The sequence below is a fragment of the Lycorma delicatula genome, chromosome 1, assembly GCF_047948215.1.
Source record: "Lycorma delicatula isolate Av1 chromosome 1, ASM4794821v1, whole genome shotgun sequence".
Lineage (NCBI taxonomy): Eukaryota > Metazoa > Arthropoda > Insecta > Hemiptera > Fulgoridae > Lycorma > Lycorma delicatula.
Window position 1 is genome coordinate 302095888 of NC_134455.1, and position 22390 is coordinate 302118277.

The 22390-nt window shown below is 31.1% G+C and overlaps 1 protein-coding gene across 1 annotated transcript in view; it reads left to right on the plus strand.

Annotated features, from left to right (window-relative positions):
• Positions 1-1049: 1049 nt before the first annotated feature.
• Positions 1050-22390, plus strand: part of LOC142333310 (lysozyme 2-like) — a 36404-nt gene continuing 15063 nt past the window's right edge. The window contains exon 1 of the mRNA XM_075380337.1: positions 1050-1210. Within this exon, the coding sequence (XP_075236452.1) occupies positions 1150-1210 (61 nt within the window). The 5' untranslated portion in view covers positions 1050-1149. The remainder of the gene's footprint in view (positions 1211-22390) is intronic.

The following is a 22390-nucleotide window of genomic DNA, read 5'->3' on the forward strand; positions in this document are numbered from 1 at the left end:
ATGATTCTCACTGTATTATAATAGATTCAAAATAATAAATAAATCTAATAAAAGCTACTTGATATAATTTCACTTTAATTACTATTTATAGTTCTGAATTCGTAACGAAGTCATCACAGCAGGTTCCGTAAATTTACGTGTTATACTTTCTAAGATTTGATAGTTTCAAACAATTTTGTAACAAATTATGTGAGTTTTTTATTCCTGGGCGCAAAACGAAGTATCCGTCATTAACACTTGAACACGATATTTATACATTAAAGAATTAAATTAAGAAATATCACCTAGAAATTAAACAACCGTAATATAAAAATACAGTGTAAATGGAAAACGCCTACGTCGTATGCTAAAAGCGAAATAAAACCACAATTAAAAACAGGATTAAAAAATTTAACTTAAAAAAAACAAAAATACCACGTGGCATAAGCCAAACGGCATAAATAGACGAAAAATATAATATGAAAAGTCAAATTTTTGAATCCAAATGTGCTGCATTAATAAATCGTATGGAATTCGATAACACAGTCATATCGTTCCTTAAAATATTTCTGATGTTAGCCCCAAATTTTGTGAGGAATTATCAGCAAATAAGAAGATTTTCGCAATAATAGATATAAAAATAGGCTTTTATTATGACTTACGTTTAAAAATCATGTAAAAAAAATTGAAGCAATTTTTAACTTCAAATAAAATTACAGTTCGCGTTCGACTCAGAGAATAAATTTAATTAGAGATATATTTTTAATAAAAAATCTTATGAAATCTGATAATTCATTTCTGAGATATCACGTTTAAAATCGAACGACTTATAATAATTAATGATCGGATGGTAAATCTTTAATTTATCACATCTTGTAATCGACGCCGGTCAACAACTCTACCTTCAACCATCGCATCTTGTAAAAGGACTTCAAAGAAACCGATCGGATCTTTTGTGAAGGTCAACTAATAGCATGCTTCCTAGGCGACTGTATCGCGGTTCTTTCATTGGCTGGAATTCCTACGTTTGTACATATGACGCAGGGAATAATGATTCTCATTATGCATTATTATCAAATTTTTATCTACCTTACCACCAGCCGGTTCAGTGCGACTTCAACAACTTGACGGAACGGTTTTTGTTTTACGGAAGAAAATTTATTTTTCAGTATGTGTAATTTATTACGTATTTCTTCATTAACGGTATTTATAACTGCGACAATTATAACTGGTAAGTTTTAGACTCGTGGCAAAAAAATGGTTAATTTAAAATGAAATAATTTCATAATTATTATTGCAGTCATAACTATTAATAATAATTATGAATGGATTTCAAAATAATTAATATTTTTCATTGAATGTAATTATTTAAGTGATAAATCATTAGATTAGTTATTGATCTTGAAAATATTTACTTAATTACTGAATTTATTTACTGAATTATTTGGTTCTTTTTATTTTATGGAACATATTCCCTATGGGATGATGTTATTACCATTCAAAGTTGTAATTAATTGAAAATTACAAATAATTAAGAAATGAATTGAGCATGAAAGGATGCAGCAGTGTACACAATATAAATATGTATATGTATGTATGTATGTGTTCGTCTTCTTTTTCTTAATCGAACGCGGGTAAAAAATGTATCAATTGATTTATTTTTTTGTTGTAAATAATTGATTAATTAAGATGCATTTTACTTGGATGTACATTTATTGCAATTTATCCTAATTGGGATAAGTTTTTTTTATTTAATGTTCAATTCTCACATTTTTTTCTGTAAACATTTTTTTTAGATATCATTAATTATTCCTAAGATTACAACAAGAGTGTACATGATAAGAATATTGCAAATTTTTTGAGAATTTTAGTTAAATAATTATGTTTTCTTATCCGTGTTTAAGCAAATATATTTACGGCTGAATTTTTTATTATTCTGTGAATAATGTGATCTGAGTTTGGATTTAAGAATTATTAATAAAATAAAAATAAAAAATATAAATAAGAGTTTAAAAAGCACTAAAAATAGCAAAGATTTTACTTTTCCAGTTCTTTAATCTTCAACTTTTTCAGGTTGACACCAAATTAATATTAATTACAGTACTTAATGTAGTGCCAATTTAAAATATTCAACATTTAAAGACGAATTAAAATAGCATTACTTTTTAATTATTTAAAAAAAAGTCGCTTATTTTTACACGACTGCCCAAAAAGGAGTGTAATTTATTTAGGGTGTATGTATGTTTGTCCACCGTAGAACCTCAACGGCTGAACCGATTTAGATTATGACTCCTCGTTGAAATTCTTACGTTACCGGGAGTGTAGTAGGCTCTATATATATATATATATATATTTAATTAAGATATAAATTTGATATTTAAGCATGATAAGTACGTTAAATAGGATAATATTTAAGTATGGAAACAGCTTTATACTGCATATCTGAGAGATATTTGGAGGCAGAAATAAATGGGGTTTTACATAGTAAAAAAATCTGCATTATGGTGGGTTTTTAATTTTTGTCCGCTACCTTGGATCTACCATATTGAATCAAACTTAATTTTTTTAAATAGGAAGGTGGACATGTGACACATGATTTCAAATTAAAATTTTACGAGAAAAACAATGGTAAACCCCATTTTTCTATTATTGCCTTTGCTATCGAATTATAAGCATTCAAACTTGCAATGATGGGAAAATCGTGTTAACATAAAACGTGGTAAAATGCGATGCATAAACAATTTTATTGAATTTTACATTCAGAAACAAACGATAACGAATTTAAACTGCTAAGAATGCTTCTTACGCATTTATATTAACAGGTCTATTGCTTTAGATAAATTTGTATTACTGTGACCTACGTTAAAAAAAAAAAAAAATTAGAAACTGAAACCAGGCGGTACGATTTAGGATGAGGAGATCATACATTACGAGGTATTTTAAGAGTAACGTTGTGGAATTTAAAAAAAAAATAGTGTCAGTATTATTATTATTATTATTTTCGAATTCTCCCACTAAATGAAAGACGTTAAGCAAATAACTCAACTTTCCTTTCGGTTCTTCTTGTTGCTCCAATAAGTTTTCATTCTTTCCGAAAAAGCTTCTTTACGCTCTTCTGACCACTTTGGTCTATACTGTTTTTGTTTTGGATGCTCTGATGTAACTTCCCATTTGTTTACTTTGTATCTGAAGGTGTCTCTTTTTAAAATGTCTGTTGGACTTACGTTGGGGTTTTTTCGGTCCTTTCGAAGTTTGTCCATCCAAGGTGTTGAGTTCTTGAGCGAGGTTATATATTCTATTACCCTCTTTGTCAATCGATTTTCTGGTAGTCTATTGAGATGACCAAAGAATTTCATTCGTCTTTTCTTAATGTCATCAATTTCGATGTTTGAATACTTAGTATTATTATCTTCATTATTTCTTCAACAGAACTGTAACAAGCAATAAAGATTATGAAATTGCTGCTAGATACTGTTATTTTTATTTTTGAACTATTAAACAACCCTGTGTTTTAAGGCCATCCGTGTGTTTTGAGCAAGGTAGGAGTCGAATTACACATTACCTCGATCAAAAATTTTATGAATTTTAGTCACCAAAGGAACAGCTTAATAGCTACCACATTCGTGTAATTTGACACCTTGCAATATTTCATTCTTATCAAACAAAAAAGACATGCTATTTCCTTTAAATACAAATGACCTTAACCATCTCAAGCACTTAAATATTTGGCCTGATTTAAAAAATCAGGATGAAACTTTATTAAAAAAAAAATGTACTTCAATTGTTAAATGCATAAGAAGATAAGGATAACACTATTAACACTTCTTCCAATGTGAATTGGACGTAATAAAAAACATTTCTTTATTAACTATTTTCTAATAAGTAAATACAGAACAGAATTTTAGTCCACCTGGTATAAGATACTCACCTCAGAATTGTTTCGTACTAACAAGACACATTATTTACATGCTTAATAACACGCATTCCAACTAGGTTTCTATGTTTCTTGCATGTATTGCATGTAATTTCATGTAAAAAATGATATATCACGTCGAATTATATTCAGCATTCCTAATGCTGAGTGAAAAAAAAAAATTGACTAAAGTTTCATTGAATTTCAAAAACCACATTTTTGAAAAAAAATTTTAGATTCAACACAAGTGAATTTTTAAATGACATACATTTTTGGTTTTTTCTTAATTTAATGAATATTAATAACATTGATTGTAATTGCCATTTTGTTTCATAAGATATCCTGATCAATGACATTTCCAATATTAATTTTTTTACCATTATTTTATTTTCTCTAACAGTTATTTATATGTATTATGGATGTAAAATATTATATCCATAATATTTGATGTAATATTGTACAGTAAATATGATTATACATCCTGAACCCGTAAGGGAAGACAGCCTCCGCCACCCCCTCCGTTCCGAGCCCTTATGGGCTTTACCGGTGGTCATCTTCGAAACCTCGGCTTTTGACATATACCAGTCCGCCTTGGCCAGGATGCCACCGATGCGAATGCCACAAGTGACATATTTAATGAACTCAAAACACATCTCACCGAGTCTTAAGTAAGACTGAAAGGACCTAACTAATCAAAGGAAATGAACTAGCTACCCGTAGAAGGTAAAAGTGAGTTCAACACACAACACGAAAATAAAAATATTACACGGGACAAACAACACGGTAACATTGAAACAAAATAAAACAAAGAGCAAAAAAATAATTTATAAAACAAAACATCAACAGAAACAGAATACAAGAAAAATACAAGCAGAGCTCTAGATCTCGTCAGCAATCCTTTTGTTTACTAAGTTCACTATAAAACTCTCCACTATTGCCCATTCTCCCTGGCTCCTCCAGTTTACACTGGTCCGATAAGATCAAGCCGACAGATAGTTTCCGGACGCATTAACTCGTACTTCGAGTACTCATATAGAACATGGTAGGTGTAGTCCAATTGTCCATACTGAGACCACATCCGAGAATCTACCAGGTCGAATTTCTGCAGTCTGTCTCTAAAAGCACCATGGCCGGAAAGAAATTGCGTCACATATTATTGGGGTGCACCCAAGAGGCGTCCCGTAAACCAACAACATTTGTAGAGAGATCATGCGTATAACGTCCACCATCTGTCTCATCCCATCTGGTCTGCCACAAGGCATTGCCATGTTGTTCAATCTCTCGAACTTTATCCGAAGTCAACTCGCCGGACTTCTTAGCAACATACCGCTGCTGCTTCTCAGACGAAATTACGTTTTTAGGTTTCACGCCTCTGCAATCACCATGACTGCCTTCCGTGAAATAGTACGGTAACCACCCGTTACCGTTAACAATTTTAGGCGTTGAGTCCTTAATAATATGTCCCGATAACTTTTATATTTTAGCCTGTCAGCCAAAACAGGCGCCGCTACAGCATAATAGCCTCTCACACGCCTTTATACAGGATGTTCATGGTCTTAAAGTTAAGACTCCAATCAGGATTGATCACACGTCGAATACCGAAGAAGGCATTGCAGGCCCTCTCCGCGACGTATTGAAGGTGCTTCTTAAATTGCAGTTTCTTATGAAGAAACGCTCCGAGGTACTTCAGAATTTGAACATACTTATACGCTGGCCTACCATCGAAACACAGACACGCCGGCTCACTGCCAAACGGCCTTTGAGGAGCATCATCGTGGTCTTTTCCGGGCTAAACGTCATCTTGTGTTGATGACTCCACAGCTCAAGCCCGGGTGGCTCGGAGTTCAACCTCCCTCCGCGAGCTTCCTTCAACCAGTAGGAGTTCATCGTCAGCATAAGCTACGATGCAACATCCGCTGGGCAACCTCTGCAGGAGAGAATCAAACTCCACCACCACAATAATGGCCCCTGCACGCTGCCCTGGGGACATGACTTAGACAGCGTCTTGCCAACCTCGCGAAGGCAGCCATGAGGTTATAATCACATTCCGATGACTGAAGTAACTTTGCATAAATTGCAATTCACTTACAGTACATTCTCTTTTTTGGAGTTGGTAAATAGCCCACTACAATACAGGAGTAGGAGTTACGGATCAAACGGTCAAAACCTGCTTGTTATTTCCTATAACAAAAAATAAATAATAAGAATAATAATAATAATAAGATAATAATATCAGTTGACCCAAGCATTTAATTTGTAGTAGGGTTACAAATTACTAATTATTGTGTTTTATTATCAGTGTTATTTATTATTGTGAAGGCTGTTATTATTAGTGTTTCCGCTGTTAATTCCAACATTACCTGTTTAAAATTTATATGTAATAATATGTAAAGTTTGGATATAATTCTGAAAATAATACGAAATAAAAAAATTACTGTGGGGCGTTTTACCTCGTTTTATTAGTACCGCAATTTTTCCCTTTTTACAACTTTGATTGCCTACAACCAGAAAATTATCAATAAACGGGTTTCACCATCGTTTATCTCACAAGCATTAAAATTATCTATGACATATCCTACTTAAAAAAAAATGTTTGATTCAATATGGCGGACTAAATTTCAAACATAACCATAAAGTAGTAATTTTATAACTATATAGATTGCACTTGTTTCTACTTTCTAATAGTTTTCAATTTTGGAATATGACGCCATTTCCATACTTTAATACCACTGTACACTAAGTTACCTGGCACTTCAAAAAATTACAATATTTAATAAAAATTAAGATCACAGATTCGTAGAATTTTTTAACAAGTGAAAAATTATTAGAACAAAATTAATAGAAATGAATATATCAATTTTTCAGGATAGCAGAAGATACTCGTAAGCAGATAGTTGTCCATTCTTTTAGTAATTTTTTTATTATTGATATTACCAAGGTAATAATAATTTTAATTTTATGCGATGTTTTGTGTACTTAAAATACTACAACCTTGAATATATTTAGCCTGTAATATGTCTGTTATTTAAAATAACTGATGATGAAAGCGGGAATAAATTTATGATTATTGCAAATAACTGGTCGAAGATTGTAAAGAAATAATGCTTTTTCAATAGTTATTTCTATAAATTTCTACTCTTTCCAGTGATTTAAATAAAAAAAATAGGTTATATTATATTTTTGAAAATACATCTAAAATGTGATAAAGCTTATAAAAAACATTACCCTATTAAAAAAAAAAAAAAAAAAAGAAATCGTAATAAGCGCACAGGCGAGAAACCTTCTTTTTGGTAAAAAAAAGAAAAGAAAAGATTGTTAAGACTACTACCGTGTGTGAGCTAAGGCTCTATTGAATATAGAATATGAATTTCCTTATTAAATAGTACTTTTACTTTTTCCCTCATTTTCTGCGTAATTAATTAATTGAGTTATATTATCAACTATAAATTTCCGATTAGTTTTCTCAAATCTGTGCTCAAAAATACTTGAAAATTAACATGACATCGGGCTGCAAACTATTAGGTTTATATTGTGCTGTAAATCATCGGGTTGAATATAATTAGATTATAAAAATTTAATACTAAACAACGGTACAAAGAAAATGAAAACCATCTTGAAATCATACACATAAGTAAATTAACTTTTGCTTAAAAATCTTCTATTTAAATTATCGGAAAAAAAATTACGAAGAGGCGATCAGGGGAACTTCCTTTTTAACTTCAAATAATAATTATTAAAATTGCTTAATATAAGGTTATAATATACACGGGGAAAAAATTATAACAATTATTGCGATTCTATCTTTCGAACAATTTTCATTTAAATAATTTTATCAAGAAAGAATGCAAGTGACATTAGACGAAGACAGTTTGTAATGTGCCAAGGAAAAGTAATTATAAAATATGATGTACATATTGTTCGAAGAAACACAAGAGGAAATGTTAGCTTGTTCTGAAAATATTTCTGTAGTTTAAAATGATGAAAAAAATGAATTATATATTTATGTTTATAGTGTTATTGTATTATATTGTGTTATTGTTTATTATATTTATTGGGTTTATGTTATATTATTTACTTATTAGCTAATTATAGATAGAAAGTTACATGTTTGGCTACATTCCAAATAAGATATAAAAATTTGCTTGTTTTAATAAATATAAAAAAAAAATTTAAATAAAAATCATAAAAATATGTTTAATAATAGAATAAGTACAATACACAGTTTAATAAAAGCTTTGAATATTATTTAAAATAAAAATTGATAGAAGATTTTTTAAAAGTTTTCTATGATAAAATTTATATTACTCATTTGTATAGATTTATAAACCTTCAGAAAATTATAGGAGAATAACATTGTGCTTATTAATCCGTGCATTAGGTGCCTTCGAAGTCTTTAAGAAAAAAAAAAAAAAATTAATAGATAATTATTTCCGAATTGGCTATCTCGGCATTTATATAAATAAATAAATATATGTATTTTTTTCCTGTTTATGCGTTCATCCAGTGATAAGTTGAACAGCTTAGAAGTCTGAAAGAAAATTTGTAGTAATTTCCTTGGATGATATTATAAAGAAGGAAACTATTCGTTTAACTTAGGAGCAATCTATTAATTAATATTTGCAACTTATTTAGGGAGTATCAAATAAGAGCCTTTAATAACAGGGCTTTAAATATACAAGAAAATTTCAAAAGGTCTCGGGAACTGAGAAATCGTGACAGAAAAATTATTATTTATATATAAATAAATGAAATATAACCTTACCAACAATTTGTTCGCAGTCTCTTTTCTAGTACTTTCGGTCATTCAACCATCCTCAGGAAAAGTTATTCTTCAATTTATATCGCTAAAATTAAATTATGTAAAAAGTAAATTTAAAATCACAACTGGTCGTCATAGTATAAAGTTAGTCACGTCTCTTATGTAAGAAGGTCGCAGTTGTAAAAAAAATTTAACTGACAAAACTTATTGTTTCATAAATTGCATTCAAGATACAATATTGCCATCAACGCGTTTTTCTCTCTTGAAGAAAAGAAACAACCGAACATTCGGGTAAGTGAGTTGCTCTCATCGTAGTTGGAGATTGAACAGACTTAAAATATTAACAACTTTCGTTTTATTAAAAGTTATAAAGCTCATTGTGAAACGACATGATTAAAAAACATCACACGTTTATGGGTGGGAAAGCAAAAGTTTTGTGTAGTATTTTTGTGATGATGTTCACAGTGGGGCGCCTTCTAACTGAAAAATTAAGATAACATTGTGGATGTAAGGAGTGATTCGATGAAAATCTTTGAGAAAATAACATCAAAGTTGGGTAATGATGATAAGCTGACATACGAGATGTGTGAGAAAAGTAATGAGATTGGTAACACTGAGAGCGATCTGGCAACGCTGTCTACCGGTCTGTGCTAGACCAGTTTGTTCATCCCTTCCACATGCTCAGTACTAGTTTCAACTCTGTTCAGCTAGCACATTATTTTTGACAGCGCCATCAGTGAAGTTGTGTTTTTGTTGTGTGTTACGAAAATGGAGCATCGGAATTTAGAGCAACGTTGTGCAATCAAGTTTTGTGTTAAACTTAGGGAATCCGCAAGTGTGACCTTTGAAAAGTTGAAACAGGCCTATGGGGAACATTGCTTAGCAAGAGCACAAGAGTTTTGCTTATCAAGAGTTTTCCGCTGGCACAAATCATTTTTGGAAGGCTGAGAACATGTTGAAGATCAACCTCGCTCAGGGAGACCTTCAACTTCAAAATCTGACGAAAACGTTGAGCGTATGAGGGTTCTTGTGAGATCAGATCGTCGTTTAACAATAAGGATGATGAGTGAATATTTAAATTTAAACACTCTCACCGTACATCAAATTTTGACAGACGATTTGGACATGCGAAAGTTTTGTGCGAAATTGGTGCCGAAAAACCTCACAACGGAACAGAAGGACAATCGAAGAAACGTGTGCGTTGATCTTCTTGAGAGGATTGACAACGACTGAGAATTCTTCAATCGTGTGATCACAGGTGATGAATCCTGGATATTTAAGTACGATCCTGAAACAAAGCGGCAAAGCGAAGAGTGGTACACTCCGTCATCTCCTCTACCGAACAAATGTCGAATGAGCAAATAAAAGATCAAAGCCGTGCTGATTTGCTTTTTTGACAGAGGGGTATCGTGCATAAAGAATTTGTTCCTCCAGGACAAACTGTCAACCAAGTGTTTTACAAAGGTGTCCTTGAAAGGCTCAGGAAAAGAGTGATTCGCCTTAGACCCGACATTGCAGACAAGTGGATGCTTCATCACGACAATGCCCCGTGTCACACGGTCATTTCCATCAGGGAATTTTTGACCTCAAAACGCATTCCTACGGTTCCCCAACCCCCCTATTAACCTGATTTGTGTCCTTGTGACTTTTTCCTTTTCCCGAAATTGAAACATGTCTTAAAAGGACGTCATTTTGGAACTCTGGACAATATTCAAAAGACTGTGACCGACCAGTTAAAAGCCCTACCAGTTGAAGCCTTCCAGCGCTGCTACCAGGAGTGGGAACAACGACTCCGCCGGTGTATAGCTGCCCAAGGGAACTACTTTGAAGGGGATAATATTGTTTGAAAAAAATAAAAACTTTGGTAAGTAAAAATTCAGTCTCATTACTTTTCTCACACGCCTTATAGTATTGTCTACAATACTCTAAAGATATATCGTATTTGCCTACATATTGTTCCAAAAATATTGTCTGCAGATCAGAAAGAAACAAAATCGACTGTTTTTTTTTTTTATGTAATCTTGTGTTTGAATCTTTATGTTTTAATATGTTATCTTGTTATGTAGTATCGCTTATAGGCAAAAATTCAAAATGGTGATAAATACGATTTCAGACTACAAAACGAAGACGTAAATCCTTAATATCTTCTCCAGATAACTGACGATTTATCCATTTTAATATTATATACAGGTTTGACGTGATTTTCTATCAATAAATTTTTATTTTATTCTAAAATAATTGAATTTGCTGTAGAATTTTTCAGTTGGAAAATGCAAAGTTTTCAGAAGGTCTTCTTAAAAAATCATTCATTTATTTATTATGAAAAAGAGCACGGTAACCTCATATCCAAGCCGCTTGTTGTTAAAGCCTAAATAAACTAACCTATTCCATATTATTAGTAAATTAATAAAAATATCGGCCTGCTATCACTGATGATTTCCATGTTAATGTGGTAGTTACCCCTTTGTAGATTCTGACCTTGCTCGTCCTCTTGAAACTGATGAACTTGTTCCTGTTGGTAATAATAGTATAATAATTTTTCTAACAGCAGCCTTTTTTCTGATGCTGCTATACCGGCCTCAGTTATAACTTTTACAATGCAATAAAAAAACGTGTGATTTTCATACTAATTATAAAAAACGTAGTTTTCGGCAGTTGAGTAATTGATTTTACAAATTCATTTCACAAAAACGTTTTGAGGGTATGGATTACAAAACAATCTGTATCACAAAAATTTCATTTTTAAGTGTATCAAATAGCATTTTCAGTAAAAAGAATCTTTTGAAAAGTTTTTGAAAGATTAAGTTTACCGGACGAAATATTTATGAGAACAATATTTATTCTGTAGTTTGTAACCAAGATTTCTGCTCACGTTATTAATAAAGAAAAACATTGTTGTAATATTATAAAATCGTGATCATTTCGTTCTTTATTTTAACTAAATGATTTGATTTGAAAGGAACACTGCAACGAAAGAAAAACTGCAATGGAAATATTTAACTGAAGTGTGTTCACGATAAAAAGAGAACGTGTATGGTAGAAAGAACTAAGAAACAAGTGTAAGTTCTTATCTCTTGGTTACAGTAGTATATAATCTATAATGTAATAAAATTATACAGTCACTCCTTTGCAGATTCTGACCTTGCTCGTCTTCCTGGAATTGATGAACTTGTTCCTGTTGGCAATAATTGTATATAATTATTCTTATAGCAGTTTTTTCTGGTGCTGCTATTCCGGCAACTATTATAACTTTTACCATGTAATAAAAGAGGTGTGATTTTCATACATTATAAAATCGTACCTGTCGAATAACTGTTAGTTATTATTAAAACTCGTATTGTAATATATATGATGCAATTAATTTTTATTTGTAATTTTAGATGATACTTTATAATTGAACATATTAAATTATATTCTCTTATTCTTTTTAATAACTTATTATTTACATATTTTCTTTTTTATTAGAGGTTACACGAATTAGCGATATCTGCTATTTATGCTTATTATATCCAGATTGTCGATGCTAATTATTATTTGCGGTACGAATTGAACTTTTATTACTTAAAATACCCTTAATATTTGAACAGTTAAAAAAAAAAATAATTAAAATAAATAATAAAAGTACGTGTTCGTCTAGAAGGAACAAATAGTTTTAATACAAACCTTCGATTTTCTAATAATTCGTTATGAACAGAAAAAAGTATGACGTTTATGAAGAAACATTTATTTAAATCTTAGTAAAGTTAAAAGTAATTTTTCCTGTTAAATAAATAGAATAGATAAAGTTGATTAAAGGTATCACTAAAAGGTTGGGATACTATTTTTAAAATTCTGATCAAATTTTTAAAATGAATTTTCCTCCAAATTAATTTTTTCCAAATTTTTGTGTGAAAAAAGGTCCAGTATAAAGTTCCCAATACTCCCGATTTGTAAAGTTTTTCATTTAAGCTTTTCGTTTTACAGAAAGTAACACATTATTTTTGTATTCTTAATACAGCAAATCAATAAAAATAAATCATGTTGGTGTTTGAAAAGTTGATTTTCAAAACTATTCGACTGATATTCACAAATCAAAAAGAGTTTTGATTAAACAATTTGGGGCTGAAAGCCAAAGCAACAAGGTATATTTTGTTGAGTTTCAGTAAGATTAAGCTCTCTTTTAAAATTAACGTAAATTAGCTAATAATTGTTTTTCTATTTAGATGAAATGATGTGTAATAATTCTTAGATTTAAAAATAATTAATTTTATTTTACCCTGAGTTGTTTTTATTATTGTCCTAATTTTTAAGGTCGCGATAAAATTTATTATTATTACTATTATTATTTATAACTGTTTAACTGTATTTGTAGTATTACAAGGTGTATCAAAAAGAATGACCCAATTTCAAAATAATACACCTGGTCAGTGAATGATAGTGTAACAAGAGCGGTGTAGCGGGCCTGAGTAACGGATTCCTACCAATTATTATGAAAGTAATATAAAGTATAATAATTGCAGAAATCCATAAAAGGCAAAAAAGAAGAACCCTTTTTGTAAAGTACAACAATTGTCCTTTGTTATACTGCCCTCTAAGACAAAATGAATACCTGTTTTACGGTAGAAGAATCCAGGTTTGGAATTTATTAGAACAAAAGCCTCGGTCGACTGTTCTCATGCTTCGACTTGGGTTCGGTCCGGTAGGTAAAGAGGCTAGAAATATAAATAGTCAGGGTAAGACCATCTAGAGGAGAGTTCTATTAGAACCAGTCTGGAGGCGTTACGGCGTTGGTCCCGCAAGGGCAGTTCTGAGAGCTCAGCGAGGAGCGGCTGCGAGTTATGTGAAATCGTGTGGGTTGGGCATCCAATTGTGTGAGTTCTGTGAACCAATCTAGCGAAACTTACTGCGACGATCCAGCGTGGAGAGTCACAGGTGTGAGTCTTCGAGGTGTCAGTCCAGCGAGGAGAGTATCCAGTTTGATACGATTAAGGTGACGCCACGAGTAATTCCAGTAACCGAGAAATACTATCGATGAGTTACAGTAAAACTACAGGGTGTCCCATATAAAACGCAACCCATCAATCACTCATCCATGAAATTTCAAAAGTCAAGCTTACTCCCCTAGTCGTTACTGAAATGGACTCGTCCAACATCTGAACATCGCGGCGACGCAGTAGAACACTACCGACAGTAACAACAATGCAATCAAAGCGTTCAGTGTGTTGCTAGAGACAAGATGGTGTTTTCGCTAAATGAACGTGCTTTCATTGTTGAGTCGTACTTCAGTACGAAATCAGTGGATGCAGTGCAAGATTTGTTTCGCCATAAGTACCCAGATAAACCAGCTCCTAACAAAACATCAGTATTAAGGTTAGTTGCAAAATTTAGAGAGACCGGTTCTGTTAATAACAAGGAACACAAAAGATCTGCGTCAGTGTTGAATACAGATACAGTCACTGAAATCAAAGACCGATTATTCGCCTCACCAAATAAATCGATCAGACGTTTGTCTGCTGAAATTAATTTGTCTAAATCAACTGTTCATCGGGCGACCAAACAATTACAATTACGACCTTATCGCATTCAAACGGTTCATCAACTTCTTGAGCCCGACAAAGAAAAACGGCTACAATATTGTCATCGGTTCCGTCGATTTCTGCGTGAGGTAATTAATGTTATGGATTCGTTATTTTTCACAGATTTTTCGGTTTCATTTGGATGGCTACGTAAACAGCTAAAACAGTCGAATTTGGAGTGCTGAAAATCCCCACGTTTATCACGAAAAACAATTACACCCGCAGAAGTTGGGCGTGTGGTGCGCGATATCGCGGAAGAAAATAATAGGTCCTATTTTTTTCGAGTACACCATTAATGCAGAACGGTATCAGGATAGTTTATTTCAGTTCATCGCACTCTTGGAAGAGGAAGACAGACACTGCTGGCTACAACATGACGGTGCGACATCGCACTACGCAGGTTCAACTTCTGATTTCGTTGAGGAATTCTTTGTTAATCGTGTTATCGGTCTAGGCTTTTGGCCACCAAGATCTCCAGATTTGACTGCGGCGGATTTTTTTCTACGGGGTTAACTCAAAGAAAAAGCCTATAGCAACAAACCACGAACACTTGAACAATTGGAAATCAATATTGAACAAACTGAATTAAATATCCAGCCACAAACTTTGAAAAAAGTTGCAAGAAACGCTGTAAAAAGAATTGAAGCTTGTATTCAAGAAGATGGGGGCCACTTTCAACATTTACTCTAAGTGTAAGGTAATGGATGGTAATAATAAAAATTACATTTACATTTACACGTGCCTTTTTATTATTTCAATACCTACCGATATAAGGTTGGGATGCGTTTTATATGGGACACTGTATAAGTGAAAGTAATAATGCAATAGACTTGATTCATAAATTGTTAGGGTTGATAGCAAAGGATGGCAAGTGAATACTATACGGTAATTTTTTAATATAAGACTAGTGGTTGAAAAGGGTTAAGACTAGCGGTTTCTTTTGTTAATACTAGTTTATTACTGAAATACTAGTTTTCTGTTTATATACCTGGAATAAATTCGAATGATTATTTATTTTGAACTCGATAAGTTCTCTAGCTTGATCTTGCGTGTGATCTGAATTTATTATTTACTAATGAGATTTATCACTATTTATATGTAATATTTTGATTATTATCTTTGCTGATTACGTTATGTAGTTTTCTCTGTTTTTATGTCATGCTTACTGTTTTGATTGTGTTATGTTTTGTCATTTAATAATCGTTCACTATTAATGCTGACTATTATTGTAGTTGTAATTACTATATTAATATTTGTGGTTTCATTAATTGTTTTATTATTGTCACTTATTATTATTAATATTATTAATATCATTACTGTATTTATCATCATTGTTATTATTATTAATTTGCCTGGTTGTAATTTGAGCATTTTAAACCAATAAACTGTAATTATATAAACATTCTAAATTGTCAACAACCTCTCATTATCCTGATCAAGCCGCAGAACACGTGACAATACTGTGAAATGTACCACATACTTTCAAATGGTTTACGTATCCTAGAGTTTCTAATACCGGCGTCAGTTTGGAATATTAGCGCTCAAACGGCTACTAACCTCAGTAATAAACAGCATGGTGTCTGCAACAGAAGGTGTTTTGTGTTATAAAATTTTGCACGACAGAGTCAGTAATAACGGTTCAGCGTGCGTTTCGACAGCGTTTTAGGGTTGATCCATATTGATTAAGAATATTCATCGCTGGTATAAACAATTTGAAGAATGAGGGATGTTTATATAAGGGGAAGAGTTCAGAGCAACCACGCACTTCAGAGGAAATTATACAAGGAATTCAAGAGGCTTTTCACCAAAGCCCGAAAGAGTCCTCTCGTCGCCCAAGCCAAGAATTTGAGGATAACTCATATGACTACTGTGTATTAAGACGACACTTGCATTTCAGGCCATACGATTACAACTGGTGTAAGCTATTCGCGTAAAGAACGAAAAGAAAACGTAAAATTTACTGTGGTATGCTCTTAATTATATGGTAGACGGTAGGTTCTTACCGCGGTTAATTTTTAGTGAGGAAGAAAAATTTCATTTAAACGGTAAAGTTTCACGTCACAACGTTTGCATACGGGGACTTAAGAATCCACACGATATTGTACAGCAGAAGTGAAATTAACCAAAAGTTACTGTTTTTTGTGCGGTTTTGTTTACAAAAATGTGTGGCCCTTTTTTTAAAAGGAAAAACAGCAATCGATCGAAAGAACTCATTTAGAGATGAAAAGTTATTACCAGGACTTTTATAAGTGGAAATGGTAAAGGGGCTTATAATAAACGTAAAAAAAATAAATGCTTGGGTAGGAATGGTTGATTTGGGAGGATGAAAAATGGTATTATTGCGATTTCCGGCGAAAGTTGACGTCAAAAAAATTTATGGTTATTTAAGACACAGAAAGGTATACTTTAACCAAGTTTTGTTAAAATTAAATTATTTTTGCGGAAATGAATATAAAAAAAACAAAAAATAAGATTTTTCGCATTTTTCTCGGAAATTTTGAGATTATGTTAAAAAGTGACCTCTACAAAAGTTGTAGATCATGCAAAAATCTAATTGGAAAATTTTTTTTCAACCCTCCCCAACCCCCCAAATCACCTCTTCATCACTACCGCTAACGCATTTATTTTTTTATGTTTATTATAAGCTCCTTTACCATTTCCACTTATAAAAGTTCAGGTAACAATTTTTTTTCTCCAAATGTAATTTAGTGGACTAAACAGGGTATTCTTAAGTTGAGATACTGCAGGACTGGCTTTATCCACAACTAAATGAAGATTTTGAATTCGTTTTTCAGCAAAATGGAACCCCGCCATTTCGGCACAACCGAGTTCGTCGGTTTCTAAATAAAATATTGCCTCAGCGCTGGATAGGGCGTACAGAACCCCCGAAACTTGGCACAAAACTCTTGGCCCCCAAGATCCCCAGGGGATATCTGAAACAAAATGCTTATATTTCGCCATTACATGCTTATTTGGATGTGTTGAAAACCAGGATAACAGATGGAATAACTTCTGTAACAAAAGACTGCCTGAGACGCGTTGTGGAAGAATTCAGCTTTTGATGTTATCCGTACTGCGGATGGAGGGAATGTAGAACATTTGTAACGTATTAAGCAAACTTTTAAACATTTTATATAGTACGTAATTGTAAACACTTTTATTATGAAATATATATGTGTTTGAAATCGGATTTCTTTTTAATATCGCTGTATTTTTTGATAACAGATCGTATTATTAGCTTGATCAGTAAGGTTATATAACAGAAATAAAGGAAATTTTACAATTTTATTGAAAATTTGTTAATGAACAGATCATAATTAAAATAAATAATTCCATGTGTAAATTCTGTTTGGATTAGTGAAAGACATCTCAGTATCACGATGCTATGAATTTGGACAAGAGTATTTAAACAACATAACTAGCACCAAAATAAAAAAAAAAAAACAGTTATAAAATAATTTTTTAATTACCAAGTAGTTTATTTACTGTACCTTTACACACAAGGGTCTAGTATTAGATTTTCGTTTCCAGTTTGGTGGATGACTCAACTCCTTTAAAATTAGATTTATTCACTTAAGTAAAAGTCGGATAAATGTAATTAAAAAAAAAAAAATCAATTGATTTTGAGATTTATTCGAGGAAACTGTTTGTAACATCCGTAAAAATCGTATGGAATGAAATATATTATTTACTAACAAGTAATTAAGTGTGTAAAAATCGGTAGATAAATAATAAGAAACAACAAATTAATAAAAATTATTTAATTTAGCGCAATCCATCGAGAAACACTTCTCTTTAATTTTAACATAAAAATGGAGTAAAAATAAGTGGTAATACAAAAAGTAGAAAATTTTGCTAAAATGATACATTAAATTATCTCATTTGTATGTAAAAATAAAAAAAATTAAGAAAATACGTTACGGCTATGTTAAAATTTCATCAAGTAGAATAGAAAAAATATTTGTTACCTCAATGTATTTCTTCAGTACCCGATAAGCTGTTGTCTATTGAACTATTGACATCGTTTTCAAAATTTATCATATCTTCAATAATATTTTCACAGTAACTGTCCGCTTCTCATACTTTGTTCTTTATACATGTTGAAAACAATTTTTCCAACTACTTGGACCTATTCATTAACATCTTCTATCAATAGATTTTTTACATCACTTAACTTAAATGTTGTGTTATTACTCCCAATGTTTGACTTGTTCCAATATCATTTCTATCGAGTAAAGTGGCAATGGTATGGAGGAAGACGTAACACGACACATTTTTTTTAATTTTGCTATTCTATCTACTTTATATTGATTTTTTTTTTTGTTTGACTGATTTTACTAATCTAATAAGTTCTACTTTTAACATGTTTTCGGTGTACGCGATATTCTTCGATTTTAACCATTTGACAATTTCCGATTTTCGGGTCGAAGCGTTTGGAAATTTTTCAGTTTTCAGGCAATGGTACGGCGCATAATTCATTACTATGAGGGATCCTTTCAACAATTAAATCGTTGCATACAATTGTCACCATTCATTTCATCGTGATACTCTGGGAAGATCTGGATTCAAATACTACCACTGTTCAAAAACCAATTTTTACTTCCTACTTGTGTTACTATTAATCGTTTACCTTTTTCAGCCGGGGCTTTCACCCCAGTTGACAAATCTTTTATAAAAGCGTTGATTGTGCTCTTTATAAAGACTCAAAATATTTTTAACTGCTTATCAACGGCAGCCATGGCGCCAGATGAGTGATATCTTACTGAACATTATTAAACGCATAAAACAATAATTGTACTAGCACGTGGAAGTTATCAAATAATTCATCCTTAACTACTGTGACTCATGTATGCTGAATTCATATTTATATCTGCAGCACAGTTTCGTGACACAAGGATTAGTACAGTAAATAAATACTGTATTTAATATAGAATCGTGCATATTGAATTGACTACTTTGACAGCGGGTGAGATGACATCATCTTTGCTAACCGCATAACACATTGCAATGCTATGATTTCATCTGCTTGCTTTATTCACCTTGGTTTATGCCAAGGTGATTAAACTTTTTAAATTTTCGTTTAATTATTAAATATATATAGATGTGTGTTTGTGAGATAAGGACGTATTATAAGGTACATTAGTATTCATCCCAACTGAATCGTTAATTAGTACAATAAAAATAGAAATTTAATAGGGAAATAAATAACAGCAATTGTATATTTTTTTGTTGCACATGCTTATTTTATTTGTTTACTAAGGTTCTGTGGCATCTTACAGAAAAGAGCGGTCAGTAAAAAACTTACAAGAGTGTATAAATTTCATAAGATATTTTTAAATCTTATTTAATCTCACATCGGTTCGAATCCCTCTTCATATACATATATTTTTTTTAACTTTTTTTTAAATTTAAATTTATTGATTTATTAATAGATATTAAACTCTGATTGTAAAAAAAAACGTTTAACAATAAATATTGATTCAATAATAATACAGAAAAAAAATAATAAATGAAAAAAAAAAACAGAAGTTATTAGCGAAATAAAATTTTGTGTACTTTTCATTTGAATTCAAGAATTTTACAAGCAGAGATTAATAATTATCAATAAATAAATATATTTAAATTAAAAAAAAAATATGTTAAAATTATATGTATATGAAGTCGGATTCGAACCAATGTGTGCATGGTTACGGATCCGACTTGTTTTCACTTACACCAACATATCTACTGGTGCGACGTGAAACAAATTAATATATAAATTAGTATAAAATGCTAAGGGAATTTTTAGCGCCATTTTTCTTGAGTATAATTGAATATTGCAGCAAAAAAATGTGTATATGTAATTTAACAGGTGTAAAAGGAAGTCATGTAGTGTCCACATCACATTTTTTTTTTATATTTTGTAGTGTAAAACAAATGAGTTTGAAATCTTTTTCCCCAAGTTAAATAGAGATTTATGCTTGCATCGTGTTGAAAAATAAGGATCTAGTATAAACATTCTTATGTAGTTATGCGCAAGAAGACTGATTTTTAGTTATTTTATTTTGTTTCCTTTTGAAAAAGTATAAACTCATTTGTCATTTAACCTCTAAAAAATAATTACACGTCAAAAAAGCACTACAGTGAAAAAAACAAAAATAAAGTTTCAACTCGCTCACCACTTAAATTTAACGTAACTTAAGAACAACTAAACCAATCTTCATAAAATTTTCACATGTTCAACTTCAGATACAATACTACAGCACATATAAGTTTCAGAGAAATTGATCTAGTAGTTTTGGAAATTTTCGAGCCACAAACTTTTACACATAGCCTTAAAATCCAGTTTATATATGTATCTATAAACTCGGTTTTAAATAAACTGTATTTTCGTACTCCTTATATCTCAAAACGTAAAGAGAATTCATCCACCATACGACCGAAAATAATACTTAGCTCTTTGAAAAGTCGGTAAAAATTAAAAGGGTTTCTTGAGAAATTAATAGGAGGAGTATCTTATAAGAATCTCCTTTTCCTTTCTTTATTGTACTTCAAATTGCAAGAAACTAATAATTTTTTCACCAATAACGTCCATGGTATTTTAGAAAAATTCAATTAAAATTTTAGTTCATTTAAGGTAGGGAAGAAATTAATGATTTTTTAAAATTTATGTTTTGTAAGATTGTAAAAATAATTTATTTTTTGGAAAATAATAATTATTTTTCAAAGTTGTTAAATTTTTAATATTTTTATTTAAAAATCTTTACAGTATAATAATATGATATTTTTTATTTTATCTTTTTTGAATATAAAATTGTTTGATTTATGTAATTAAGGCAATTATATGACAGAAAGAATTTATGTTTTTACATCTTAATTTGAATAAAGGAAAAATGACTAAAAATGTAGGTAAAATGACTACTTTTTAAAAATTTTTTAATGTGATATTTCTTTACTGTTTATAAAATTTATCCAATAGCACTGAGTAAAATTTAGTAGAATAAAACCTTCAACTCTATAAAATCTATTTTAATTTTACTTATTTTTATCTATTCAATGAAGATACAGCTTTCAAATTCCCTAATAAAATATTGTGTTTACACTACAAATTAAGTGTATATTTATAAGATAGAAGTTTATATTTTCCAAATGTTTTACTTTTATTACACAATTACCGTTGGAATTAATCTATTTATTTATTTCAACAGTAACTAATTTACGTAAAATTCTAAAAAGTAATACATAATTTACAATAACAGCCACATATTCGAATTCAAGCATTCAACATGTAAAAAAAAAATCTGATGTGGACATCACATGACTTCCTTGTACGCCTATTAAATTACATATACATATTCTTCTTTTTAAATGAAAAGTACATAAAATTTTATTTCATTAATAACATTTGATATTTTTTATTGTTATTATTGAATAATTCTTTATTGTAAAACTTTTTTTACAATCAGAGGTTAATAATTATAAATAAATCAATATATTTAAATTAAAAGAAAAAATTAAAAAAAAGGAGATGAAGTCTGATTGGAACCGCTGTGCTTCTAAGATCCAAATATTTCATTAATTAAAATTGTTATTTGGCTATAACTCTGGAACCAATGAAAATAATTACCACTTATGATACATTTTTGAAAAGCTCTTAATGAGAGCTTATTACAGCAGTTAAGAAAAAGTCTAACATCCAAATTTTTTGGATTTTGGATTTTTTTTGGACACTTTTGGTCCAGTCGATTGCAATCAAAAGGGAAGGTGCATAACTGGATGTTACAACAGTCTAAATTGAAAATTTCAACATCCTACGGGTAATCGTTTTTGAGTTATGCGAGATACATACGTATGCACATACGTACTTAGATACGTACATAGAGTCGAGTGGGAGTTTTGGTTGCGTTAAGACGTGTTCTTATCGCTCCGTGTGGTCTTTTAATTTTGATTGGTTTTACGGTTTTTGATTGGATTGTACGTTAGCAAGTGTGGTGGATAATTTACTGGATGTGTGGTTTTTATATACTGGATGATTTTGGACAACGGGCGACTTTTTTACAGTGATTTTGAGTTTTTATTGCTTTATTGCCTGTTGGTAATAAGGGTTAAATTTACTGTACTGTACTGTAGTACTGTTTGTGTGTATGTGTGTGTGTGTGTGTGTGTGTGTGTGTTTGGAAGTAGACAATAAGAATTATTTCTTAT